The following is a 27,676-nucleotide window of genomic DNA, read 5'->3' on the forward strand; positions in this document are numbered from 1 at the left end:
GGTCACTGTTTCTATGTCTTCCTCTAGAGCAAACAGTGGGGCAAATTTTCTGCCAATCATTGCTTGGAATGACTCTGTAATGTTTCGGTCTAAGTCTTTCTAAGTCAAACTTGGTTCTGGTGAACTTTGGCCTGATTTTCTGTAGAAAATCCAAAAATTTAGCATCACAAGGTCGTGATCACTTCCAATATCCGCACCGGGGAAGCTCCTTGTTTTAGCTCTGTTAATCCCAGAACAAAATCAGTTTTGCACCATGATGAAGTTGATCTGGCTGTGATGTATACCATTAGGTGCAAGCCAAATTGATTGTCTCGATGCTTTATGTGCTCCTAATGGGTTTGCAAGAACCAGATTGTTACAACTGGCAAACTTCAAAAGTCTCAATCTCCTCTCAGTGGTTACCACATTACAGAAAGGGTCACAATAATCTCTCTAATCTTCCTGTGCATCAGTACCCACTTTAGCATTCCAATCTCCCTGTATAATCAGGATATCTTTCTTGTGTACCTTATCAATAATGTCTTGGAGCTGATTGTAAAAATCTTCAATTTGCTCATCATAATAGTCCAGGAGCAGGCAACCTATGGCACGAGTGATTTTCAGTGGCACTCACACTGCCCGGGTCCTGGCCATCAGTCCAGGGGGATCTGTATTTTAATTTAATTTTTAAATGAAGCTTCCTAAACATTTTTAAAACTTTATTTACTTTACATAAAACAAAAGTTTAGTTATATATTATAGACTTATAGAAAGAGATCTTCTAAAAAATGTATTTTATGTATGTATTAAATGTATTACTGGAACACAAAACCTTAAATTAGAGTAAATAAATGAAGACTCATCACACCACTTCTGAAAGGTTACTGACCCCTGTAATAGTCTGTTATAGGGGCATAGACTTGTACCACAGTGATATTAAACAGTACTGCCTTTAGACAGATGGAAATAAACCTGCTGGACATTGGGCAGCATCCTAATACTGAATTCTTGATATCTTTATGCACAAGAAATCCTATGCCATTGACATGTTTGTCCTCTCCACTGTAATAAAGTAAATGGCCTTCTTCCGCTAATACTTCTCCCAAGTTCTTCCATCTGACCTCAGAGATTCCTAGGAGATGCCAGGTGTATTGTTCAATTTCATACATGAGATAGAATCATAGATCATTAGGGTTGGAAGGGACCTCAGGAGGTCATCTAGTCCAACCCCCTGCTCAAAGCAGGACCAATCCCCACTTCCCTAAATGGCCCCCTCGAGTTCTTTCAACCTCCTTATTCGTCTCAATGTCTTTACATTCCATGTGGCTATTGTGATATTATCTCTTCCACGGATCCTCTTTGTTGGGGTTACACCAGTAATATATTTGTCATTTCCGCCATGGTGGATGACAGATGGTAAAGTCATTATTAACCCGGGCTGCAATCATTCTGATATGGACATGGTTGACTTGCTCATCATATGGTGTGTCTTGGGCAAATTTCTAATCTGGTGGAGCCCATCCCTCTCCAGGTAGCCCTCTTTTGGTTGCCTCTTATGACATGCAGAAGGAGCAGTGCGCCTATTCTGTCCCTAGATCAACAGTGGAATTAAATAAGGCTCTCTCACTCCAAATGTTCTTGAATCATTGAAACCAAAAGGTTGAGGTCCTGTTTTCAGTAATGGAATCACCCTGCCTGTTACTTCCTAGGTCCAGGATAAAGGGGAGTCTTTGTTACCTTCTCCTTATAGCTTCTGAAATTCATTGTCTATACCCAGAGTCAGGATAACTCCCTATAGTTCATTCTCCAGTGTGCTGCCTCCTTGCTGATGTCACATCTCCCTGCTGACTTCGTATGTAAATGGCTCCCCACTGTGGTGCACTGTGTAAGCATTACAATGCTTAACTGACATGCGGACCAACAGACGTGATTAAATATCCTTTGTCTGGCAGAAACCTGTTTGTCATCTTTGCCTTCATACTTACTTGAGGAAATATATTTTCAATATGCGTATCACCTATCTGTACATACATTTCACAAAGGTGTTAATGAGCAGTGTGACCCTTGCTTTTATTTAAGACCTCAATATATTCTTTGGTGAACCAGAATGTAGATACCAGGATCAGGATATTCTTGTAACCCACTTGCCAGTTGACACTGAGGGGCTTATGGATCACAGTGACCATCTTCACAAAATTTTTGCAAAAACTTCCTCTTTGAGAAAGTCTTTCCAACATAAGTAATGCTTACAATATGAACACACTTTCTAATCTCAAATTCCTATCAACTCCCCTCCCTTCAAAAAGCCCATCCCAAGCAGATTTTACTTTTTTTCAAAAAGGGAAAGGAGCCAGAGACTCCATGACCTGTGAGTCCATTAAGGACTTCACTGTGATGAGGAAAATGCTTAGATAATACGGTGGTAAGTAACAGAATAAAATCCTAAAATGGAGAAGATAAACCACTGCCCTTGTGTGCAATATTTTCTCTCCAAACTAGCATATTTAGAGTGGTTATAAACCAGTTCCTGCAGCACAAACCAGTTCTTCACAAATATTTTAGAATTCTCCCACTCAGGCTTCAAAACTGAATTTGCATGGAAAAGGCAATAGTAGCATTGAAGGTGAATACACTTACATCCAGGTTAATAGTTCTGGACCCAGAAGCCGCTTGTAAGACTGTCAACCACAATGTATTGTCTGCCTACCTAGAGGACCTGGCCAAGGCTGACAGAGTAATTATAAGATGGCTTTATTCATTCCTTTCTGATAGATGTTAGAGGATAGTGATGAGGAACTGGACTTCCTCTCTGTGACTGAAAGCTGAAGATTCCCCAAAGTATCTACATAGTGCCCCCTACTATTAAAAGTCAGATTAAGAGATATATCATAAGATAGTACGGGATCAATCATTACCACTATAGTGACAAGGCACAGCTCTCTCGCTCTCTCGCGCTCTCTCTCTCTCTCACCAGTAGCAGACAATGCTATACCCTAGCAAAAGCAGTATCAGAAAGAAAAAATTCCCAGGTGAAAACACAGGTAATGAAGCCTAGGACAAAGCTCATGAGAGCAGGAGATAAAGTATGCAGAGTCACAGTACTCAACTATGGAACAATCTATTGTAAAAGATAAGACTGGACAAAGCCTATCCATCTTCAGAGCACACTGCAAAATCCATCTCTCTGCCATGACTTTCCCACCACAGGCAAATAAAACAACTAACAACACTTCTGGGCCCCCATCACACAATTAAGTCAGCACAGCCTCGTAGAACTTGGAAATGGCAACAGAAGCAAAGTCCATTATGATGTCATCTTTGAGCAATGCTCTGCCAATCTAAATTAATGTATTTAGCACTTCAACGCTATAGTGAAAGCTTCATTAATACTTAACGTGCAGTTGGCTGCAGCTCAAGGTGTAGCTGGTGTGAAAAGGGAAGCTCTTGGAGGAACTTACAGAAAACATGATTTATGCCAATGCTGTGGATATCTGCCTACTAATCATCGTATAGTGCATGCTCTTGGAGCCTTACTAAACTGATTGATACTACTAGACTCCCAAGTACGGTTTATAAATTTTCATTGTGGTGGGATTTCTAAAACCCTAGAGTGTGCAGCATTTGAGACGCAAAAGGAAGATAAACTGAACTCTAGTCAATAAACTAGGTGAATAATGGAAAAAGCCCACCTTTCCATTTCATTTTGACAAATTATCTAGGGGGAGGGGCGGAGTGAGAGGTATCACATATTCCTGGACTGCTCTCCAGGTACCTACAAAGTGAGATTTTCTTGGAATTCTTGCTCTGCTCCCAGGAGATGTACAATGCACTTTTGCTTTTCTTAAATTGGGTCCAAAAAGAGACAAAGCAAAGAACTAGTTTTAGCTTGTTTTTCGTTTCATGCTGACTGAAGAATCTTAGTTCTGAGAAACGTCCCAATCCTCCCCTGCAATGTGGAGACTGCTTAAAAATAATAAAAGTAAGAAGACAATCTGGAAGGAACAGGAACAAAATGTAACTCCTCTCAGAGGCAAGTCAGGATTAGAACCTCCAGAGGATGCCATTAATTTGCTCTCATTATTGATGCTAACTGTCAGTCACTGATGATCTTAGCATGATCCTGGATTAGTGTATCAGAAAATAAAGTCAGACAAACGTTTAGTGAGATTCTGCCAGCTTCATCATAATTTCACAATCGAGGTAACTTTTCTATCCCAAGGGCAGTATTTTACACTGCTATATGTTGAATAACAGACACCAACTTATTTTACTGCATTTTTTTATTTTTAATTAAGCTGTGCACACATTTAACCTGAAGAATTCTAAAAATGGGGTGCTAATGCTGCATCACCCATTTTATGAGTTTTTTTGAGAGCACAGGTTATGTGATCATGTCCAATAAGCCATTGCCACCTTCTGTAAAAAGAAAAATATCTAAGGTTACAAATTCTACTTCCATTGATTTCAGTGGGGGCAGGACTGGTGCATACTGCAGTTTCACTCTATCTGGAAAAAAAAGACATGACAAATATATTTACGTAACAGTGGTTTGAGGCTCTTAGAAAACTTGTCAAAAGAATTTATTTTGAACCAGCTATGTATTTATGGACAGCATAGAGACGAGAAATGTGGCTATACAATTGTAGAAAGCAAGAAAAAAGGGATTTGGGACAGATTATATAAAAGATCTGAGACCTTTGAGATCTTCTATATAAGGTTTCACTTTATCTCCCTGTTCCAAAACAAACTAGGAAAGACTGCATGATCAAGTGGCTAAGGCACTGGCTGGGATTCAGGAGACATGAATTCTAGTCCCAGCTTTGCCACTAACCTGTGGCATGACCTTAGACCAGTCATTACACCTCCTTGTGCCTGTTTTCCCTCCCAACCTTGTCTACTTAGCTTCAGAAACAGCTCTAGGGACCAGCAAAGCAAGCACCTGCTTGGGGCAGCCCATTTGCAGGGGCAGCAGGGAGCCAACCTGGGAGCTGAGAACCAACAGGAGGCTCTGGGAGCTGTAGTTCCTTGGTTAGCTCTCTGCCTATAGAGCCAGCACTGCAGCAGGGAAAGAACTACATTTCCCAGCATTCCCTTGGCCACTACCAACTGGAAAGGAAGGAGGGGGACCTCATGCGGCAGCATGCTGCGAGTGGAGCGTGGTAAGGAGACCATATTTTAACATTAAAAAAACAGGACACTCCAGGGGGAGGGAAGCCCCACTCTGCCGCCATCCACTCCCTCCGACTGCCCCCCACAGAAATCCCAACCCATCCAACTCCCCCCTGCTCCCTGTCCCCTGATCACCCCCTCCCGGGACCCCTGCCGTTAACTGCCCCCCAGGACTCCATCCCCTATCTAAGTGCCGCTGGTCCTTGTCCCCTGATTGCCCCCTCCCGGGACCCCACCCCCTATCTAAGCCTCCGTTCTCCTTGTCCCCAACTGCCCCCTCCTGAAACCCTCCCCCAACTTCCACCCAGAACCCCACCCCCTTCCTGTCCCCTGACAAACCCCGGGGACTCCATGCCTATCCAACCGCTGCCTGTCCCCTGACTGCCCCCCCCGAACCTCTGACCCATCTAACTCCCCCTTCTCCCTGCCGCTGACTGCCCCCCGAACCTCCACCCCATCCAACCCCCCCCGCTCCCTGTCCCTTGACTGCCCCCTAGAACCCTCTACCCCTTCTCCAACCTCCCAGCCCCCTTACTGTGCCACTCAGACCAGCGTGTCTGGCTCCATGCAGCTCCAGACACGCTGCTGCATACATGCTGCCGTGCTCCCCCGTGGAGCCCACAGCGCCCCCCCCCCCACACACACCCAGCACCTGCCTTCTAGATTTGAACACCTCAAAATTCAGGAGTGCTCAAGCTCAGTGTGGGCAGCTGTTACTTTATTTCTCCCAAGTCAAATATACTGATCCACTGTAACTTGCTGTAGAAAAAATAGGATAAAATTGAGCAAGAAATGCTTCCTAGTGGTTATTAGGACTGGAATTGCTATTTTCAACAGCCATTGCCTTTTTTGTTTGTTTGTTTAAAAGGAAGCCAGTGATACTGCATTGGCAAATTCCCCATAGAAAGAAAGAGTGGAACAAAAGAATAACAAAGGCACCTCAACTTCTCCTCTTTTATGGAGGTCTGTCTTATAATATGCATCCAGATATCCTCCAATCACAGAAGCTGAAAATTGTTCCACTTTACTGCAGCTCTGTAACCATATGGGAACCAATCCTGTCTGTGTTTTGTGCACATCCAAATTTCCTGCTGAATGACCCGCCCTGGGAGCGAGTTACTAGTGACCCAGGGCTGTGGCAGAAAGAGGTTGCAGGTGTGGGGCGGGGAGCCCAGGGCTGGGGTGGCAGCGGGGTGGGGGGAGGGCACTGGTGGGAGGGAAGGGGGAAGCCCAGTGCTCCAGCGGCAGGGGGTGTGGGTGGGGTGGGGAGAGCTCAGGGCTGGGGCAGCAGGAGGGTGCGGGGGGGGGAGCCCAGGGCTGGGACGGGGGACAGCCAAATTTTTTTTGCTTGGAGAGGCAAAAAACCTAGAGTCGGCCCTGCTTAGCTTGTGACCTCTTCAGGATAAAGACTCTCTCTTATTTGCAAATTGGAGAGGGATTAGAAAACATGCCTTATAGGGATTGTGCTCCTTAAGTCTCTTTGTTCAGCTTATCAAAGAGAAGGTAAAGGAATGACTTGATCATAATCTATAAATACCTATATGGTGAACAGAAATTTGATAATGGAGGGCTCGCCAGTGTAACAGACAAAGGTATAACAAGATCCAATTGCAGGAAGCAGAAGCTAAGCAAATTCAGACTCAAAATAAGGCTCAAATTTTTAAACAGCGAACAATTTATCAAGGGACGTGATGGATTTTCCATAAGTCGAAAGCTTTAAATCAAGATAGAAAAACATCCAAAGAGGAATGTTCTAGTTCAAACAGGAATTAATTGAAGGAAGTCTTAGGGCCTCTGTTACACAGGAGGTCAGACCTGATGATTACAATGGTCCCTTCTGGCCTTATAACGTATGAATCTTTGTGTTTCTACAGTGCCTAGCACAATGAGGTCCTGGCTTTGTTTGGGACATCTGGCCAACCCTATAGTACAATCACCCTACTACTAGTAGTACTACTACTACTACTAACATATTTAGTTGCTTAAAGAAGTCTGACAAATTGTCACTGCTCTCCATCATCCCATCTTCATTCTTGCATACCATCTTTATACACACAACAGTTAATGAATATATAGCACATGGTTTTCTAAATATGCACATTTCTTTTGGTTGAAGAGAAGGATATGGTCATATTCCATTCTGTATGTGAAGACATTCATGAAGTGTACCTGTGAGGACTGTTCTTATTACTCTTTGTTCAGTGCTACTGATATGCTATGTGCTGATGATTCACTCAGCATTAGTATTCTGGAAAATGAGTTCTTGTCTGGACCAAACCTAAGTGATGATAGAATTTGTTGTGCAGCCTTCCACACAAAGCATATGAGAGACCAGCATCCAGACAATTTTCTTGGCACGGAGAGGGTGCACAGGTACCTCTATGAGGACATGATGCGTAGGCTCCTCTTTGACCTACACAAGGTTTATATGAAGCAAAGGACTTTGCAGTGGCCCTCAGCACCATGGATGAATTTCACTCTTATAGCTGAGTTCTAATATCCAATGCATACTGCCAGCATAGGATCTTGGGAGAAAAATAATCAGCTTTGGTAGTGGACCTTTGTCTGTTACACTGGCGAGCCCTCCATTAAGATGTGTGGTAGTGGCTGCAGTATGGCAGACAGTAAGAAAGAACCCATGGTGTTTAAAAATAAAAAACAGTGTAGTTATCTTTAAAGTATAAAAATTACATAAAAAAATGTAATCCATTAACAGCCAAACACCATTATTTTCAAGGTTAAATCATTTTAAGCCATTTTAGAAACAACTGTTTATAATGGGGCACCTATATTCTTTTAAAAACAAAAGCATACTACACCAAATTCAAAGCTGAAATGGCAATAATGCTACTTTCTGCATTTTTTTTTTATGAATGCTAGGCAAGAGCTATTACACATATGCTATGTTTAATGCTAAATTCTTCTAGCACAGCAGCAGTGAAGCTTAAACAGAGATCCCTTTTTAACTCTTCTACTCTACACTTACCATGACAAAAATTAAAGCATCAAAGCACATCACATAATACTCTGCAATTCATTCAGTTTGTAGCAGTATAAGTCATCCTCCAGATAAAGATCTAAAAATTAATCAAATGAAAACAAGGAGAGGGAGAGGGAACACTATTCCACTCTTACTTTTAATTCTTCTTCCTATGAAATCTCAACTGTGGAGCTGTGTTTCATAAATACTTCCACACTGTGTACGAAGGCATCTGAGAGGTTGTGGTATTGTAAAACATCATTACAAGTTTCTAATCTTCTAGATAGCATCACAAAAATTTGTGGAAGAAAACAGAGAGAGAACTCGAACTATTGCATCTTTTCTTAAATTTTGCAAGTACAAATTCAAATAGTACAGATATTTTAGTGTTGTCACCCTTCAACTATATAGGCATCAGCCTAAGCCCTTACACCTAGTGAGGCCCTTCCTGAGTTCCAGATGTAACTCAGTCCTCCTATTTAACTGAAACCCAACTCATTGTGCAAGCTGGGGGTGCTGGGTGTTGTAAACCTCATCTGCTACCCACTCCTAGTGATTTGAAAGGAGGGGTTGTTGTTTTTAGTTGAGTAGCAGGAGATAGAGGGAAGGGTTCCAGTTAATTTGTTTAAAACTCAAATAATCCTAAAAATATTTTTCTATAACATATATAGCATATACACAGTACATGATAGTACAGCATAAAGGTTTATTGACTCTCATTTGAGATGACCCAGTCATAGCTTCAGAACTCATGAGTTATTTGGCCATCCAAAGCTCATGCTGAAATATCACAACACATCGGCTTGCGTTTGCTCTGTCTCCCTCTGTATGTGTGCATACTGTGATAGACCCAGGCCAGCTGGGTACAGCAGAATAGCAGAAGGCAGATATACTGGCCACTGGATTAACAGTTTTCTGTTCCCTGACTGACCAGAGCAGGGGCTGCTCCAGGCTAATGAGAGCACCTGACTCTAATTAACCTGCAAAGAGTCAGGTGAGGCCATTAAGCTAATGTGACCACCTGACTCTAATTAAGGCCCCACTGATACTATAAAAAGGGCTCACTCCAGTCAGGCATGGGAGAGCCAGGGAGTCAGAGGAGAGGGAGTGTGGCTGAAGGGTTGGTTAATGAAGACACCCTCAAGCCATTGGTAAGGGAGACCTAAAGTAAGGGAGAAGCAGGAGAGCTGTGGGGAAGCAACTCAGGGAAATGTAGCAACTCAGCCAATGAAAGGTTGGCTGCCAACAGCTGCTGCCATTAGGGTCTCTGGACTGGAACCTAGAGTAGAGGGTGGGCCTGGGTTCCCCCCAACCCACCACTACAGGAACATCTCCTGGGAGGGGATGTCAGGCCCCTGTCAGGAGGCTAAACTGTTCTGAAATAAGCCCCCAGGGACCAGGGCTGGCTTTAGGCCAATTTGCCTGATTCCCCCGAATTGGGCCCTGCACCTGAGTGGGCCCTGCACCCGCAGCGTCTCTCCCGGAAGCAAAGCTCTGCGTCTCCCGGAAGCAGCAGCTGTTGCTACTAGGCAATGAGAGATGCTGGCCGGCAGAGGGCTGAGGCAGAGGCAGCCCTGTGGGTGTTGCAGGTCAGCAGGGGGAAGGGGGAGAAGGCACATGTGCTTTGCAGCCTTCCTTCCCCTCCCCTCCCCCCAGCACTTACCTGGAGGAGATGCCGAGGGAGCTTCTGGTCCGGTGGGAGACAGGAATCTCTGGAGTGGACCTCAGTCACCTGAGCAGCTGCTGAGGCTTCCAAAGGTGAGTGTTTGACCCTGTGATTCCCTGTAGGTTTGTAATATTGGGTTGGTTTTGTGGTTTTTGTGGTGTTGCTGTTTGAGGGTGAGTTTGTGCCTGCCTGTGTCTGTTTCAAAACTAAAGTCGGGATTGTGTAATGTAACCCAGGAAAAAAGCCCCAAGCTGGTACTTAGTGCTGTGAACTCCAGGTGAGAGAGAGAGAGAGAGAGAGAGGGAGGTTTGGAGGAGGAAATTAAATACATCAACAGGGGAGAATGCGAAAGGTCTGCAACATGGCAGGCTGAGACTTATCTCCCCCCCCACAAGAGGGGAAACTGAGGCACGGAGTGATCTGATTCCCCTCTGCAAATTATTTTGCAAAGGAAGGGGACTGGGGCTCCTATCCAAACCAGTTCCCTTCCCATCAACTCTGCTTTCCTTGCTGCAAGACCACTGTAGGGGCTGAATATTTCCATTAAACTATGGCTCCTTCATTTGCCCTACAACAATAAATTAGATGGGCTTGGGGGGGGGCTATTCCCCCCCCAAAAGCTGTGTGGATATTAAGGTTTTTTGAGGGGGGGGCATGATAATATTCCAGATCAATCGAATGCCCAGCTCAGCTTTCCAGCCATCCAGCAGTTCTAGGGCAGGGAAGGAAGGTGCTCTTGGTGCAGAATGGTTGCAAAACAGGGGTGAATTTAGTGGCAGGGGGGAAGGTCTGGTTGAAATCTCGCCTGATGCAGCCATACAGAATCACTGGCAGTGCTGGGAGAGGCCAGGAGTGGAAACAGGTGGCCTGAGGGTGGGAACCCATTTGCTCTCCATCCTGGGCTCTGGGATGGACTAGGCTGGGTGGTGGGTTTAGTCTAGTCTTTCAGCAGGTTGCTCTCACTGGGGTTTGTGGTTTTCATCTGGCTCCACCGAAAAGATCAAACAAGCCCAGTAGAAAAAGGGAGTGAGAGAGGCGGGAAAGGGTGTGTAAGGGGTTAAAGTGACCCATCAATGAAAGAGTAAAACCAGAGTTTGACTGGGTTTCCCCCCAGCTACCACTCCTGCAAACGCTGGGCAAGGGGCAGCCCCATTCCCCACCAAGGCTATGGTGAGGGGCAGTGGAGGAGGAAGGAAGCCACATGTGATGGCAGTCCCCTCTCCTCCTGTCCCCCCAGCACCCACCACCCCCTCTCTGGCCCCCAAACTGTCCCAGAGCCTGCACCCACCCCTCTGCACTCACTCCCAGAGCCTGCACCCCTCCACCTCCACCCTTCCTGCACTCCGCCCCGTGCCCCAGCCCGGAGCCTGCACCCAGCACCCAACCTCCGTCCCACTCAGCCTGGGCAAAGCTCTGGCTCCCAGCCCCTCTCCAAGGGTTGCAGCTGTCTGGAGGTGCTGCCTTCCACACCTTCCTAATTCACATCTCATTCATTCAACAGGGCAATTGATTACAAAGTGGGAGGAAGATCTTATTCTACTCCTAGCAAAAAGACATTTTTCTTTTACCTTAATTACACTACCTTTGGGGCCTGCTATAACATATATTACCAAGGTTCAATACAAAGTCATATAAAAGTTATACAAAAATGCATAACGCAGAGATTTATCTATAACTACATTGATTGACTGCTGTGTGCAGTAATATAGTAACCCCTGGGTCTTTGAATGAGGCTTTATACTTGGGGGGAGGGAGGTGAGGAGGCAAGTAGCAGGTGGGCAAAGAGGCAAGCACTGAGCCAGCAGAAGTTCTAGGGGCGGGCATGGGGGTTTCTGACAGGGGAGGGAGAAGGTGAAACGAGGCGAGTGATGGGTGGGGGACTGACTAGGAGGGATGCAGCAAGCCAGTTGGGGGCTAGGGGGTGAAGAAGGGTGTGATGGTGGGGCTGAGCAGGGAGGGGGCAGGTCCTATTTTACTGCTGTGATCTGGTCACCCCATGCGTGCCGTTTCTTCCTGCCCCCACCCCCAACCTTGTTTCAACAGGGCAGAGCTGGGGAAGGAGGATTTGTTTCCGGGGGGGGGGAAGAAGGGGGCAATTTTATATTAATAAGGAAATATTTTATAAATTTTAATAAAACAAACATTAGTGAAGAAAATCAGTTGTACAACTATCAAAACAAATATGAAAGTGCAAATCAGCTAATTATATGATGCAATGTATGTAATATATAATTTTGTTGTTATTTACATAGTCATGGAAAGTAAATAATACATGGAAGAAATGAAAGGGTTTTTTTAAGTGTTCTTTTGTTTTAGTCATCCCTGCTGGGGCCTCATCAAAACTGTTCAAATTGGGCCCCGCACTTCCTAAAGCCAGCCCTGCCAGGGACAACAGACTGTGGGAGTTCTCTCACTAATCTCCTTGCTGGCCTATGCTGAAAAGGGCTCAGTAGACTGGCCCTAGAGAGAGAAGGGCTATGTGGAGGGTCACAGTGAGCCACTGAGGCTAGCATAAACTGCCTAGAAGCTGGACCTACAGGGGCAAGGTCAGAGCTCTGCCACAGTACATACTCACAAAAACATTTCTACAGATATACACTGTCTTTATTATAATATACTCTTAAATGCAGTTTCAGCCACAAATAACTTTGAAAGTTATTTAAAATAACCACTAAAATGTTTCTAAAAGATTCTCATTAAAATGTTTTTTATTTTACTTCAAAACCCAGCTCCCACAAACTTCAACTACATGAGAAACTCAGGTTTCATTTAAAAAATAAGTTACTAGCACTCACAGTTGTAGAGAAAAAGTGTGAACATGTACCCCAACATACCTTAGACTTTTTCAGAAATCAGGCAACAAAGAAAAAATATTACTACTTTTAAAAAAATCTCATTAATTTTAAGCCAGTCTCATGAGATTTTGGGGGCTGACAATGTTTGAATGTGTAAGGTTCACCACTAGAGACCTTATAGCAGTGCAGCTGTACCGATGCAGCTGTGCTACAGTAAGATCTCTCATGTAGCCTCTCTATGCTGACAGGAGAGAGCTCTCACATCAATATAATTAAACCACCTCCAACGTGTGGCAGTAGCTATGATGGCGGGATAAGCTCTCCCACCGACAGTGCTGTGCACACTACCACTTACACTGCTGAAACTTATGTTGCTTAGGGCTGTGATTTTTCACACCTCCGAGTGACCTACGTTTTGCCGAAATAAGTGGTAGTGTAGACATGGCCAAAGAGAGCAAGGCAAAATGGAAGCAGTTGGTAAATCAGATATTGGTGATAGCTGAAGGCAGAATGCCATACTAGATGGGCCAGTGATCTGATCCAGTGTAGCAAAACCTATATTCCTAAATGTAAACTACCTTCTGTGTTCTCATACTGGCTCCTCCTGTCTCATTAATTCAATTACATCATAATCAAGTGTTTGCCACATTAAAATTATTTTCATACAAAGAACTGTCAAAAAAGACACTATTTTTGAATTACTAAGTAGTGAATCACACAGGAATAGCAAAATAAATAAAAACAAAACAATGTTCATGACTGAAGGACTTCTTGGGAAGTATGAACCTCCCATTAAAATCAGCTGTAGTTTTGCAGCTGATTTCAATGAGAACAAGATCAGACTCAATATTGAGAAGAAATGTAATAACTATACATTCTGTGCCACATTTCCACATTATTATAAGGATTATGTAATATACTGTCATACGCAGATGAATAATTTTAGCAGTTGACTCCCACTAACATCCATCCCCAAGTACAATGAATGTCATAATTCCAAAATGTTGTATATAAATTTGATGTGTTTTTTGCATACAAGAAATGGTCGCTTTTTTCTTTGAGGGGGCTTATGTGACTAAAGGAGTGTGGCAAGAGATGTAAAGAAAAAGGAATGTGGAGATATACCTTAGATCTTTGTGCTTCAGTTATCAATGAAAAATGTAGAGGTTTGATATAAATATTATAAACATCTTGAAAGTTAAAATGTTTGTCAATTTATTTGTTCACATCAGAACAAAAATGCCATAGAACTGATTAAAAAATATATTTAACTATATACAGCCAGATTTAGGACTGATCTTGAAATTCCCCCTCAGGCAAAAACTTCCATTGCATCACTGGCAGGTTTTCCTGATTAAGCAGTGTTAGACAGCACCATAGGTTTTATATCAACATATTCGTAACCTCAGTTTTTGCTTTGGAAAACAGAAAAATGCATCAGATTAAGTTGGCTCCCCAAATACAAGGCAAAGGGAATAAACAGTACAAACCTTATTTGCACATTACAATACAAGACCTTAGTACTCTTATACGATTCCTAATAGAATAGGGTGTTTCGGGTTTTTATTAAAAAGGTATGAGATTAGAAACATACATTGCCAAGACATGTTTTAAATTGGGACACTATTCAATATAAATCAGGAAGTTAAATGATTGAATTAGTATCCTTTTGTGCCATTTACAACATTGCACCTGCCTACTCCCTCCCCCATGCCTCTTGTTCTGGTTTGCCATTTACAGCATCACAGTGTTTCATGGCTCTACTTTAGATAGCAATTATAAAGCAGTGATTGTAAAGCAGAAGATATTCCGCTGTGCCTCTGGCTCCTTTACAAACTCCACTGGAAGTTTTATTGACAGCTTTAGAGTTGCCCGTCACACTGTTAGACTACTGGTAGTCTGAGTGGTCCTGTCAACAGAGACATATTTTAAGATTCACTTTTAGGTCTGGAGAATTCATACACATTCCTGCACAAATCACTCCGTAAATGTTTGTACAAGAATTAAGCAGGTTAGTATCTACATGACCATATGTATTTGGTTTGCATAATTATACCTGTTCTCCAATAATGTCAATTTATGGACCATACAGTTATAGTTTTTAGGTGAATAAAGAGCCAAGACACATCTTCTCTGCCAAATACAACCTCACATATCCTAGCTTGTGAATGAATACTTTAATATTTTTCTCTATGTGCACTTTTTTAATGACATGTATGGCATAGCACATACTTATTTAGCAAAACTACTTCATTTCTTCCAGGTTCTTCTGGCATCCATTTTTTTATTTAACAGAGTATTTGTTTTGGGGAAATGTAAAAGAATTATAAACAGAAACAAAATCTTACTACTTTATTTCAAAAGGTATTTTAGTGGCCAGCTAATTATAAAAAGTGTTGCGGTCCAATAAGGGAAGTAATACAAGGTGCAATTGGACATGATAATCTGGAGGAAACAAAAACCCTTCCCCCATTTGTTTAACCTCCCTTGCGCCCTACATGTCGTCTATGCTGCTGGTTTGGTGAGACGCTTGTAGAAGCTGGCTGCAGCTTCTCTATGCCTTCAGGGGACTCTCCCACTGTAGTGGGTGTGACAGTGCACTCCATATGATGTTATGAAAATATGCTAATGAGTATGAATATAATGTAACTGGAATATGTTTTATGCAAAATGTCTCTTGTAAGGTATTACAAAGCTTATGATCTACTGAGTTTGTTCATCCTATTTGTATCTTAAACTAGAAATATGAAATATAACTCTGAGGTCCTATTGTAATTATGCAAAGTGTGGGCCATTAATGGTGGCTTGGAATCTTGATGGCTCCCATTAACCAGAACAACTGGTTGTAAATGGCTCCGTTTACTTGTAAGCCTTCCTGTATAGGTGTGTGCTGGCAAGTGAGTAATGAAGTCTTACAGTTACATGTGATCATGTCACCTGAACTGGAATCCATCTTTAACCTGGTGCTTTTCTATTTAGAAGGAAGGTTGGGAACTCAGAGGGGAAAAAGGATTCCCACCTTGTGCAAAAGATATAAAGGGGAACAGAACAAAGGGGGCGGCAGTCCTGAGAAATCCCCCTAGCTACCACCTGAGCTGGATGAGTTTTACCTGTATTCAGTTTTCTTACTGCATTAGGCTTAGACTTGCATGTTTTGTTTTATTTTGCTTGGCAATTCACTTTGTTCTGTTATTACTTGGAACCACTTAAATGCTACCTTTTTGTAGCTAATAAAATCACTTTTTACTAATTAGCCCAGAGTAAATATTAATACCTGGGGGAGGTGGTGGGGAACAGCTGTGCATCTCTCTCTGTGTTATAGAGGGCAAACATTTTATGAGTTTACCCTGTATAAGCTTTATACAGGGTAAAACGGATTTATTTGGGGTTTGGACCCCATTGGGAGCTGGGTATCTGAGTGCTGGAGACAGGAGCACTTCTTAAGCTGTTTTCAGTTAAGCCTGCAGCTTGTGGGGAAGTGGTTCAGACCTGGATCTGTGTTTATAGCAGGCAAGCATGTCTGGCTCAAACAAGGCAAGGTACTGAAGTCCCAAGCTGGCAGGGAAAACAGGCTCAGAGGTAGTCCCAGCACATCAGGTGACAGTCCCAAAGGGGTTTCTGTGATCCAGCCCATCACAGGGGGATCCCAACAGGAGACAAAATGGATGATTTCCCTTTGTAGCACAAAAGAGACAGAAAATGTGACCTTGTACATACATATTCTTGAACTGTTAAAAATGGGAGTCAGAGGCAAATTATGGTGTATCTGTATTGCATAAAACTACCATGACATTAGTTTTAGATATGTCTCATTATCGTAACTAACATTTTACCATTATTTCAGGTATGAGTTTGTTTTTTCTCCTGTTCTTACATATTATACTCAATCACATTTTTGCTTTTCTTTCATCACTGAATGCTTGGATTGGGCCAGTACGCAGCAGTAGGGTCTACTAGCATCTCTCTGAAGTTGCTAGCTTGTTCTCCAGATAAATCTCAGCTTTCGTTTATAAAAAACAAACAAACATACCCTACCACCACTTTCCCCCACCCCAATTACAAAGGAGAAAATGTCAAGGAACCTAACATAGTCCAGGACCATATTCAAACTATACTGAAGGACAAGGTCAATAGGTTGAGAGAGTACACGACTGTAATGTGAGTATCTGTGTAATCTGCTATGACTAATGTCATATTCTGATAACTCACATGGGTAGAATTTATTTTGTGGGCAGACCTTAGAGTACCATCACCACCTCCTCCCTCAATTTAATGTTGTCATTTAGCAAGTGCCTACAAGTAGAGGACTTTCTCTGACCCCCAGAATACATTGTATTCAGGTAGATAGTGCCTACGTACTATGGCATCTATAAATACTTCAGTTAGATACATACATGGAAAGATACAGTCCAAACTAAAGGCATGAGATGGAACTCAACTGAGCACAGCCGGAAAACTTCCCAATAACAACAAAAGTCACAGCGTGGATTCACTCATAGACGTACATGGCTTCCCTACAGCCAGTTAGCCTGGAACATCTCAGAGATTTAAGGTGTTTGAGCATTCTGATATTAGTTAAAGCTTATGCTGCATTTTGACTAATGTACTACTATATGAGGAAATATCTTTTTCTGATGAGATGAAGCATATAATATATCTTGTTAAAAAACCATGTACAGTTCCTTATTTTATAAAGCTGTGCAAAATCCCAGTAAACTGAGCTGAACTCATGTTACAAGATATTCTGAAAGTAAGTTTGTTTGTTTTTGTTTTTTTTATTCTATACAAATCAAGAGAAGGTAAACTTTCAGTCTGGTTAATAAAAGTCAGCTTGTATATTAAAATATTATTTACATATAAACTAGAAAGATTAAATACTAAATATTCAGCATGCACTCTAACCAAGAATTCACAAATCTCTCTAAACAGCATCCACGAGACCTCAGAGAATAGCAAATAGTCACCATGCTTAAGCGGAAAAAACAGAGCTGAGAATCACAATTAATGTGAGCTCAGATAGGCTTGACCACATTTCATTTAAAAATATCCACAGGGAATGGGTAGAGAAGGTAAATGAGCAAACTTCAAACTGTTTTGCCAGTAAGGGAGAGAAGCTGGCACATAGGTACAGTTTTATAACTGCATTGGTAATGGGTGAATCTGGCCATTCTGCCTTTGACTCTCCAAATAGAAAGAAAGTGAAGTTGTTGCTGCACAGAGCCAAAGAACACAGAGACTGTAGACCAGGAGAGCATACTTCCTCCTTTTGAATGAGAAAGAGGAGCATTCTTTGTCTTTTGGATGTTCACTATGCCAGTGACCATGCAGAATTAGCATCTGCAGTGATTGAGAAAGTGCAGAATGAGAAGTTAGTGGACTTCCACAAGTTGAGCAGAAATGTATGACTTCAAACTGTATTAGACAAAATTTAATACTACCAACAGTTATGTTAAACACTTATTTCCATTCTATGAATGTCTCAAGCATATGTTAAAGACTTATATTTAACAGAAGCATACATTAAATGCATGCTAAAAATCATTTTATGGACTCTGTTAAACATTAAGTATTTCTTTGTATCATGATTATTTGTGTTTCAATCTGCAACTAAAAAAAACAATCTTTGATTTTAAACATTCATTGATTTGACCTGTGTGATTCATGTTAATATCTGTCAGTCTTTCTCTGAAGAGATTACAGTTACAGCCCATCAAGATCCTTGAGTGCACTGTGCAATACTGTACCTTGCTCTTATAAAGACAAAGAAGAGGTGCATGAAATCCAGGATGTGTAAAATAAATAATCATGAGCATCTGAGCACATCAGGAAAGGACCATCTCAAACATGTGTACATGGAGAGTAGCTGGTGAAACAACCTCTAAAGTCTTAAAAGTACAGCCAATTTTATCTGTAATATGGGAAGAGGGAACAATGCTGTACATCTGCAGAATGGGCCAATGAATAGGATACTATGCATTTAAAAAAAAAAAAGAATGTTTACAAAGGAGAAGGCGTTAGCAAGCCTAAAGAGCAATTCATCTAGTTCAGGCCTCATGAAGATGGAATTAAGAAAAATATTCTCTCCATAGTGAGCCAAATATCATCCTCCTGATTCATGTAGAAAGCTGAAAAAGTTGGGAAAATGGATTCCACAGCCTAGGTAACAATATTGCCAACTCCAGGTGTTCATAATGCTGCCCAAACTACCGTGAGCTCGGTTTAAGAACCATGAGACTCTAAAAAGTAACAAATTGGGACAGCGGTTATTTGCTTTCTGGAATTTAAGTCTCTGGGATAATACAAAGGCAGTGAGTGTCATGTTTTCAAGCTTTTCTCCAAAACCAGCATTAGAAACTTTTTTTTTTTTTTAAACAAAACTGAAATCAGCACATGACTTAAGTAGCTAGAGTTTTAAGAGGATCACCGAGCGTGGTAAAACTCATGATAATATCACACAAGTTGAAAAAGAGTAAAGAGCCCTGGTTAAATTTCAGAACAAGAGAAATTTACACGTTTGCTTTATTAGATGCATTCTTCAGCATACCCAGTCACACAAATACTTTTTAAAACTTACACACTGCACTGAAGGGCAAGTTGTCACATACTGTCCCTCTTATGAAGTGTGAAGGGCCCTAGACACAACAGAGTCTATTGATTCTGCTATGCTTGGATGAGAAGGGTGAGGGTCCCATAGCCCTGTGGCCTAGAGCACTTGGAGACCCACTCTACTTTCCTAGAGGATTTCAGAAGGGTCAGTGGATCTGTAACTATCTGGCAGTACTCCCTTCTTTTGAGGCAAGAATCCTTAGGAGATACTGCAGCCTCAGCTTATAGCAGTGCCTTTGGGAAATTATTTGCCCTAAAAGGAACATATCCATAAACAATTGATTCCTTTGGTATTTTTAGTATACCAACTACTTTTGATAATATGTTGAGAATGTTAAGATGGCAAAAAAAAAAAAAACAGGCAGTACCAAAATGTTTGTGTACAGTCTTAACATTTCCTCTTGTACATGTTGCACTATAATGAAGTTTTAGGTATGCAGCCATACATCACTATTTCCACAGGACCCCAATTTCTTTTCAGGGCTTCCTTGAATCTAAGGCTGTAGAAAAGACACTATTTCTCAAGTAATAAAATATTGTTTATCAGGGACGTAATGACTATCATAATTTGCAAAAACAAATTAGCTCGCTAAACAATTTGAAAAGGAAATTCCACTTTCAATTTCTGGTGACAAAAGACTTAAGCATAAAATGTGTTCCTTATCCTATCTCAACTCTTTCCCCCAAACAAACTATAGACTTGTTTTAAACAGTATCTTATCTTTTATGGTTCAAAAATCAATATATTTTAAGTTTTGACTCATATAAGCAAAAATAAATAAAATATTGCTGCAATACAATGCACCCAAAATAAAAGATGTATTATAGACTGATTCATATACGTCTCCATGTCATCAGCTTCCTATTACTTTATTCCAACTATAATACATGCATTTGATTTGTAGTTACTACCTAAAACCTGAATTAAACTCTCATATCCACAAAGTGCCTCAAAATTGTATTAGAGACCTGATGAGAGGCTTAGATGTATCTTATGACCAATTGATATCTTTCTACCCGCCCAAAAACCCCAAAGGTCTTAACAGTAGCTTCTCATCCATATTTTTGATGGAAGATCTCCTCAAATGGTGTGACGAAAAAGCAGAAGATATAGCAAGATCTTTAATTTAATCATATTCTACCGCCTTTCATGGGTACTTGTGGATTTTGACTGAATCTCAAATTCATAAGACACAGCTGAATTTTATAGGATAATGGGTATGAATTTGAGTGTCCTATGTTTGAACACCTGCATCGTTTAGAATCCTAATTCCCATTGACTTTCAATCAGATGTAGGTCCCTAAATCACTTAGGGACATATGTTCATAATTATGTAGATGCCTAAAAATGAAGTTAAGCACTTCTGAAAATGCTACTAGGTTCCTAACTCCCATTGAAATCAATGGAAATTAGGCACCTAATCTGGATAATTGCTTTTGAAAATGCCACTATGGCCCAGATCTCCAAAGATAACCCCTACTGAAATCAATGGAAGTTTAGGTGTATAAACACCTTTGAGGATCTGCGCCTTGGCGCCTATCTGCATCTTTAGGTGCCTAAATATTTCTGAAAAGCTGATTAGATTTACCCATTATCCCCTCCTCAAAACCCCACATGGTTCTCTTTTCCCCTTCAGAATCCAGCTCAAGCACTTCAATCTCTCCTTTAAGGACCTACACACTTCCACCACTGCATTATCTAGGGCAGTGTTTCCCAAACTTGGGACGCCTCTTGCTTATGGAAAGCCCCTAGCGGGCAAGTCCGGTTTGTTTACCTGCCACGTCCACAGGTCTGGCTGATTGCGGCTCCCACTGGCCGTGGTTCGCTGCTCCAGGCCAATGGGAGCTGCTGGAAGCGGCAGCCAGTACATCCCTTGGCCCACACCTTATTCCCTCCTGTAACGTTTCTTGGATGCCAGTATCCTGTCTCCATCCTCCCACTGTTAGCTCCACACAATTTTTCATGCCAAACACTACATCTAAAGTGGCTGCCCTCTTCCCATGTGCCAGGAAAACAAACAGGTAAGCAAAGAACCAAATCAGGGCAAAAGTAAGGGTTAGTCTAAAACATGACCAGATTTGATCTGGACAGCCAAAATCTATCTGCAAAAAGGAGCTGCCAATATACATGTTCTGAGGGAGAAGGGAGAAGAGCAAAGTACTGTGGACTGGAAAGCAAACTGCAGCCTTCAGGACAACACACAATTATTAAAATGTTAATACACTTATACAGCCAATGTGTCAAAAAGGCAGAATTTTGTGAAAGGGGATATGACTACATTATCTAATAATATCTGCTTATTAAAACTATGAAAATACCAGATAATTAATGTAAAGACATTTAAATTTTTTTTGGAAACATATGGATTCATTTCACATTTAAGAACTTACTGCTGCCCAGTGATTTATACTGCTGAACATTTCAGACAAGAATCACCAATGTATGGATACTAAACACCTGAAGGCAGAGTTTCATTTTTCATGGCATTTTGCATCCAATTTTCAGAACATTGCATATTGAAATTGCACATACGGGGCCCCATCCTACAGTACTTACTCAGGCGAATCTAAACTCAATGGCTCATTATATGAATGTCAAATTTGCTATGTACGTGGAATAATTATAACAACATTTACAGAGTATACACATTTTGTTTTCAATTTCTGTTTTTCTTAAAAATAGCTAGTTTCCCAAACTTTAGAAATACTTTATTTGCAGAACATTTTCAGCAACATCATTTGTCCGGTAAGTTAAATATCTGGAGCTCTGACTTGCATTTGATGCTTACTCCAAATCCTCACTCCCCACACAGGATCTTACCAGTTGTGTAACACTCATCAGTAAGTGTTAGGGTATGTGACTAAAGTTTAGATGGCAGTTTCAACGAGGTAATGGAAAGTAAGTAACTGGTATTATTGCTATAATATTTTAGGAAGGGAACTAATTAATTAAGAGAAAGAGACTTTATAAAAGATTTTAACAAATCAATTGTTCTAAGCCTTTAGGCTGTTTAGCTGGAGTTTTCAAAGGAGCCTAAGGGGGTCGGGTGCCCAAGTCCCACTGAATTTCATTGGATACCTAACTCTCCTAAGCTCCTTTGAAAATCTCAGCCTTTAAAAAAAGATATAGTCTAATGCTATATAATGAAACAAAATATAATGGACTACTTGCAGTACAAATTGTTGTTGCATCTATCACTGAACAAAATATATTTATGTACATAGAATGGATTTTTCTTTTCAGTAACTCTGAAGATCTTAACAAGAAGTTTCTCTTTGGCCACAAGTAAATTGCTATAACTAGGATGTTTTGGAGAAGGAAAAGAAGAGATATGAATTTGTAAGTGGAAGAGGCTTTCCCTTTCAGAAAGAAGCCGCGAGCTCATTTGCTTCTGAGAGCCCTGGAGTGGTTGAACCATCACTAGCTTGTGATATTGTCACAAAGGGAGGGGAGGAAATATGCATTCTTCTTGGGTGACGTTATACAAAAAAAGACATTAGAAAGATGCTCTTCTTTGTAGTATTACAAACACCAAGTGTAAAGACTTCCAAATTCCATATATTTTCAGAAACTACAGACTGCTCTGATATATATGCAATGAACAAAGAGGATAGGATGAAGCAAGCTTTTCCATATTCTGTCTGTGCTGAAATTACTGTTATGACCATAACTGGGTTCTCTAAACAAAACAGGCAGATTATTAATCGTTAGGATGGATTGGCAGTGAATTTGCCAGAAGCTATTTATCTATGATATATTTAATACTTTATTAATATAAAAGCCATTATGTTGACACTCAGACATATTTCAAAGTAGCAACCAGCATAATGAACTAGCCAGTTATACTCCAAATTTATTTTTTACATATAGCCATGTTTATGTGGTTATCCAATCATATCAAAACAAATACAATATTGTGTTGAGAATTAGACTTCAAAAACTTAAAACTTCTCCACTGCTCTGCTGATCGTTCTCATCAGGCAATCTGCTTTCAATCTATTTATGTTCCATTCATACCACTAGATAAGTGGTTCTCAGGAATGAACGAAGGGATTTCAAAACTCTATGTATATTGTGGAGTACCTTTCAGATTTTTGAATGACATATCTGTGGGACTAAGTGAAAGTTTTCCTGGGTCCTGCAGTATATGAACAGGGCAGAGACACTCCTAACCACTAGCCCCCAAAAGGTGAGACCTGAATAGGTGTTGGGGATATGGGACTCAAGACTGCCCCATCCAGAAGAACCCTGATTTTAGAAGTGAGTAACATAAAGAATAGACCTACACATAAGTAGCATGTGAGCAGCAAGCCAACATTCTCCCTCCTGCAAAGACAATACTGCAGTTAATAAGTAGGTTAGTGATGGAAGGATCTAATGGCTTTCTTGGAAGCGCCTCCATCACCAAACAAGATTGAGCTTTTCTTAATTGTCCCCCCTCCCGAAAAAAGGGGGTTTTGGTAGGAGGAATGAGTTTTCCAGAGGAGATGGGCACTGTTATTTTAAATAAAATGATGCATTTAAGAACCATCCTATAATTCTGCTAAAAATAAAATCTGTATTACTATATTAAGAAGTAATGCACATTCAATAGGTATCATGATTAAATCAAAGTTTTTATGTATTATAATTTGTTATTTTTAATGTCTATTAGCAAGCAGTTCACTGGCAAAATAACTGTCCCAAACTTGTGAATTTTGGAAGACCTTATCTAGAAATCCATACAGTAGATGCATTTTGCAATATTCTGTGACAGAAATATAATACATATAGTGGGCAGATATTATGTTATAAATAATGTTATTAATTCAGATGTAATCATCTTAAGAAGAGGAAATAGAAAAATCAGAACCCATGTTTTCTGAAATATGTCAAAACTCAACAATTTTTTTCCCCTGGACTACTGATAATTTTGGCAGTATTTGCTGCCAGCACTATTGATATATACATATTTAAAATCCTAACAATGCTAAACTGAAAATTCTGTAACTGATATGCTGTAAAAATCATATCACAATGAACCATGAAGCAGAAAGTGTATATGAAATTTGGTGCAAAATTGAACACTCATGAGCTCTGCTGAATGTATTATCTGCTTCATTTACATGTCAATCTACAGCCCTATTATAAAAATTATTTTTAAAATCCCTTAAAATAAACTGGTCCATGCCCCTGTTAGTACTAAACAAAATATAATTAAATTAGTTTTACACATGCATCTTAAGAAATAAACAAGTCACCTTTGCTGTTTAATGGCATCAAGTTAATTGCTGTGATTTGGGGCAATTTATTTAAATAAGAATTATGCAAACTTTTTTTAAAGCTCATACTATTTTTATTCAGTGCAGCTGTGTGTCAAAGTTCCTTACATGAAGATGAAACTACCTAAGGTTAGATTATTTGTTTAAAAGAAGCTGCAAGCTTATTATCCCCATTAAAGTGCTGTCTATTACTTTTAATGTCAACTAAGGTATCTGAGAAACAAACCTCAAGTACACTAGCTGAAGATTACTTCCATAGACTGCTCTGTAAATCTTTTTACTTTGTAATCCACAATAAGACATGCAACTCACATTCAGGAATAAATTGATTTCTTTATTGCCTACCAACAGCTTTAAAGGGTATTTCCTATGGCATTTGCACAGGAGCATAGCCCACTACTCCTTTTTTTCAAAATCTCTCTTATATAACAGACTGCAAGCACTGTCTCTGAAAATGTGATTGCATGTTTCTATATTGCAGCATTCAACATATCATATGCCTCAAATAGCACAGTTTTGGACCATCAATCAGATTCTGTTAATAAGGATTATCTAATAGACATTCTCTCTCCAGTTTGCCTATTTGGATGGGTATGCATGCAAAGCTCTGAAAAGATAAACCCATTTACACACAGTATAGGATAGCTGCACAAACTTTGCACAGGATTGGTCTTAAAGAACCATCTGAGGATTTATAAAATTGTGTAAGTTTTGCTTATTTATCACAGGCCTCACAGTCTTTTGCAAATAAACTGCTAACATAAAAGGATTTATGCAAGCTCTAAAGCAATTTTGTGAGTCAAGGACTAATGAGAATATTCAGCAGCTTCCTCTGCTTAAACCTAACTCACTCTATAGTAAAACTATTGTATTTACTGAGTAGCTTGAAGTAAGAAATTCAATAACAAATGTAGGTCACTATAATTTTTCTTCCTCACAGACAACTGACCAAAATGAGATGTGGCAACTTTGTAGACTTCCATTTAAAGTAAAGACGCTGTACAGAATGAGTATTTAAAAGACTTTTCTCCTTCGTTCTGTCTCACAGGTACATACAATAGGTTTAAATACAGTTCTACCTGATTTTGTACAGTCCTTTATCTGTCGAACAACAGTCAATTCTTTCTTGAAAATGGAAAATCCCCCTATTGTGTCTTGTAAGAACTCTCACTGAATGAATCTGCATACTATGAATACACATGATTTATGATGAAAGAACTGAAATCTAAAAAGTTTCTAATCTCTTCTCTTGCTGCTGTCAGTAGAAACAAAATTATATTAATGTTTTGAGGTGTATATAAATATTAATAACTGCAATTGCTGCAGTTCATAAAAGTTAATACCTGGCAGTTTAATACAGCTTATCCCTTTCTCATTGTTTATAGTAAAACACTACAAATTTCCTTGATGAAATTAATCGCTAAGATTAATCATAAATTCCTGAGCCAAGGCGAATCACGCCCTAACATTTAAAACATGTAATATAAAATGCACCAGAGTAACCAGACATCTCATTTTTATTTCTCACATTTTATACTCCCACCACACAGCCCTCTCAAGGAGAAAACTTGAGACGTGTTTTAAAATGCTCTTTCGTTAGCGTTATTTCTCCAGTCTCCGTATCACAACTAGTATGGTGCTGCCGCACCTCCTCTATAGTGACTTGATTCAGTGGAGGCTACGTTTAAAGCAATCGATACAAGCACACTACACACAAGAATAAGGGTAAGGAAAAGGAAATGAAGAGAAATGCATCTTTCCTTTCAGCCATTAATTATAGATCAACCAAATATCACACTGCAGATCACACACCACCACCCCCTTCGAGCCGGATATTTCACAGACATTGGTTCCAAAGAAGAAAAGCCCATACTTATTGGCACTATACATATGCTCGAGAACCCGGCTGGCTGCACTGAAATCTCACGATTTGATGCCTCTAAATATAGACTGCAAGGGTTTCCAATGTAGGGAAGAAGCAGAAGAAGCTGACATGGACGTATGACTAAGTATTTCAATTTCGTTCCGCAAGTCACAGAATAATGATAGGGACCACAACAGCCCAGGACTACATGGAAGAGAAGGGTCTATTTCCCGCTCCCCTCCCCTCCCCTGGTATATTTATGACTTCACCGCTGTAACGAGCATATCATTGCAGGATGATAGAGAATCCAGTATTGCTGATGCCCTACATAAGCAAGGGACTAACCTATGGGGGGGGGGGGAGGCACGGGAAAAATAACCCACTTTGTTACCTCTCCGCTGAAGGCAGAAGCAATGTTTCCAGAGCCAGACACAGCTGCCTTCTAGAAAAGAGAGGGACCTTTGCAATGTGGGTACCAAAAGCCAATGCTTGCTAGCAGCACCAGAAGCAGAAAAAATAATGCAAGAGCAGGAGAGGAGAAACCTGGCACCATTACGATCACAATTGCACTCACCGAACGGCGTCGACCCTGCCTGCTTTTTCCCAGGCATACACAGCAAATAAAAGGCAAATCCTCAATCCGGTGGGGAAGGTGTGTGCGGCGCCCCCGGGCTTCAATGCAAGGTCCTGACCTTGCCCAGCTGCAGCATCCTTCGCTTTGTGTTGTGGTGCTGCTGTGGGACAACTGCCTGGTGGCGGCGGCGGCTGCGAGGGGAGCGGCTGGCTCCACATCCACCGCCTGTTCTAGAGAGGCAAAGTCTCTGGATCAGTCTGTGATGTCCTCCCCCCTCCTCTGCGGTTCTGCCAGGCTCAGCAGCGGCGCACCGGTGCAGCGGCTGCTGCTTGGCACATCCGCCGCCGGCTGTGGCTGGAGACGATACAGTCACAGCTGCCGCTGCGCTCCCTTCTCCTCCCCTCTCCGGCAGGAGCGCGCGCCTGAGAGCCCGGCTGGGGAGGGCGGCGGCGCTCGCTCTCTAGCTCACTGAGACGCCGACGCCGCCACCACCTGCGCCTGGCGAGGCGGGGGCGCGAGGCTCCTCGCGGGCTGCGTTCGAACACCGCCCGGTCCCGGGCAGGCGCGCGCCGCGGGCTTGCGGGGAGCGACAGCAGCAGAGCCCAGGCTGTGCGAAGGATCGGCTGGCGGCTGCAGAGCTGGCGGGGGAAGCAGGGTGCCTTGGCCAGGCTTGTCTCAGCGCTGCTGCCTGCCCCTGTGCATCCGCTCCCAGAAGCTGGGCCGTTTCCCTCCCCGCTCCACAGTCACCCCCGTGCCGTTCCCCAGAGGCAGGGCGTGCACG

General features: G+C 41.5%; 1 protein-coding gene across 1 annotated transcript in view; it reads right to left on the minus strand.

The window, feature by feature from the left end:
- Positions 1-27,306, minus strand: part of CTNND2 (catenin delta 2) — a 1,223,799-nt gene extending 1,196,493 nt beyond the window's left edge. Inside the window, 1 exon segment of the mRNA XM_030551717.1 lies at positions 26,896-27,306. Coding sequence (XP_030407577.1) covers positions 26,896-26,932 — 37 coding nt within the window. The 5' untranslated portion in view covers positions 26,933-27,306.
- Between the last annotated feature and the right edge of the window lie 370 nt (positions 27,307-27,676).

The sequence above is a fragment of the Gopherus evgoodei genome, chromosome 2, assembly GCF_007399415.2.
Source record: "Gopherus evgoodei ecotype Sinaloan lineage chromosome 2, rGopEvg1_v1.p, whole genome shotgun sequence".
Lineage (NCBI taxonomy): Eukaryota > Metazoa > Chordata > Testudines > Testudinidae > Gopherus > Gopherus evgoodei.